Consider the following 1,181-nt stretch of genomic DNA (forward strand, 5'->3'; position numbering starts at 1 on the left):
TGGAACTTATGGTTCAGGATAGATTTCTGGGCACACTAATGATCTGGCGCAAGGTTTCCCAAAACTGGTACCGAAATGTGGACCAAAGGCGGGCAAAAGAGCTTCTTATATTTTCCACGGAACTCGTTTTTAATGGGGGGTTACTGTTCGATTGGAATTCTCACGTTGAATTGCAGTGCATAACCAGGGAACTACCCTACTATTTTATAAGGCGCTGTTTGGCTTTCATAAATCTTTCTTTTTTTTTTGTGAAATGACCTACATAGTTTCCGGGAGGCTCAAAAAGTTTTGTAGACGTTTTCTCACAATGTAAAAGTTTTTGGTCACTGAGCTTAGAGCCACATCATCCGCAGCCAGAAGAGTAGATTGTTTATTGTCACTGTGGGGAGAGAACTTCACTCTGTCAAATGTCGAAATTTGTTTAAGAACTTATAAAAGAGAGTTGTAAAGGCCTCTAGGAATGTATGAAGAACCTATTGTTAAAGTATAAAATAAATTAATTTATCATTTAAATGCTACCTGAAGATTACGAATATATTATTATTTGAAATATGGAATTTCACTTACGTCATAGAACACTACCAAGCTCGAAATTAATTTTTAGCTAATTTATATTAGTAAACAATCTCCAATTTAATATATTTATGTGCTGTGTATATATTAAAAGTAAATAAAAATATTTACTTAAGCTAATCATCAAAATAAAATTATTTTCACTTAAATAAATCTAGAAATTTTCATTATTTAATTTAATTCTCTTTCAAATTTACTATTCGTTTCCACAAACCAAAGATCATTTCGCTGCAGGAGGAGGAGGATACCGTTAGCTATGCTGACTAGCATTTACCTGGACCGGCCCAATCACAATCAAAGGAGCTTTAGGAGCTTCGTCAATAGTTACAAATGTATATAGATATGTATGTGCAAATGGTATTGCCATTTTAATCTGCTTATGAGTTTTAAATAGAATCCAAGGACGCAATATAAGTTAAAAACTGAAACGAAATAAATATGTATGTATAAGGTTGTATTATTATTTTTCTTCGATTTTTATCAAGCATGCCTAAAAAGCTTATTTATTAAAGTAAAAAGGAGTTTTCGAACAGGTGGCAGGCATGGTAGAAGGTATATACCTATGTATATGTATAAAAATTGTAGCAAAAATTAAAAAAGCATACCTA

The 1,181-nt window shown here is 32.3% G+C and overlaps 1 protein-coding gene across 1 annotated transcript in view; it reads left to right on the plus strand.

Moving 5' to 3' along the window:
- Positions 1–1,129, plus strand: part of LOC118742894 (NACHT domain- and WD repeat-containing protein 1) — a 65,794-nt gene extending 64,665 nt beyond the window's left edge. Inside the window, exon 22 of the mRNA XM_036475312.1 lies at positions 793–1,129. Within this exon, the coding sequence (XP_036331205.1) occupies positions 793–840 (48 nt within the window). The 3' untranslated portion in view covers positions 841–1,129. The remainder of the gene's footprint in view (positions 1–792) is intronic.
- Positions 1,130–1,181: the final 52 nt, after the last annotated feature.

This window comes from Rhagoletis pomonella, unplaced genomic scaffold (assembly GCF_013731165.1).
Source record: "Rhagoletis pomonella isolate Grant_MI unplaced genomic scaffold, Rhpom_1.0 Rhpom_scaffold_00007, whole genome shotgun sequence".
Lineage (NCBI taxonomy): Eukaryota > Metazoa > Arthropoda > Insecta > Diptera > Tephritidae > Rhagoletis > Rhagoletis pomonella.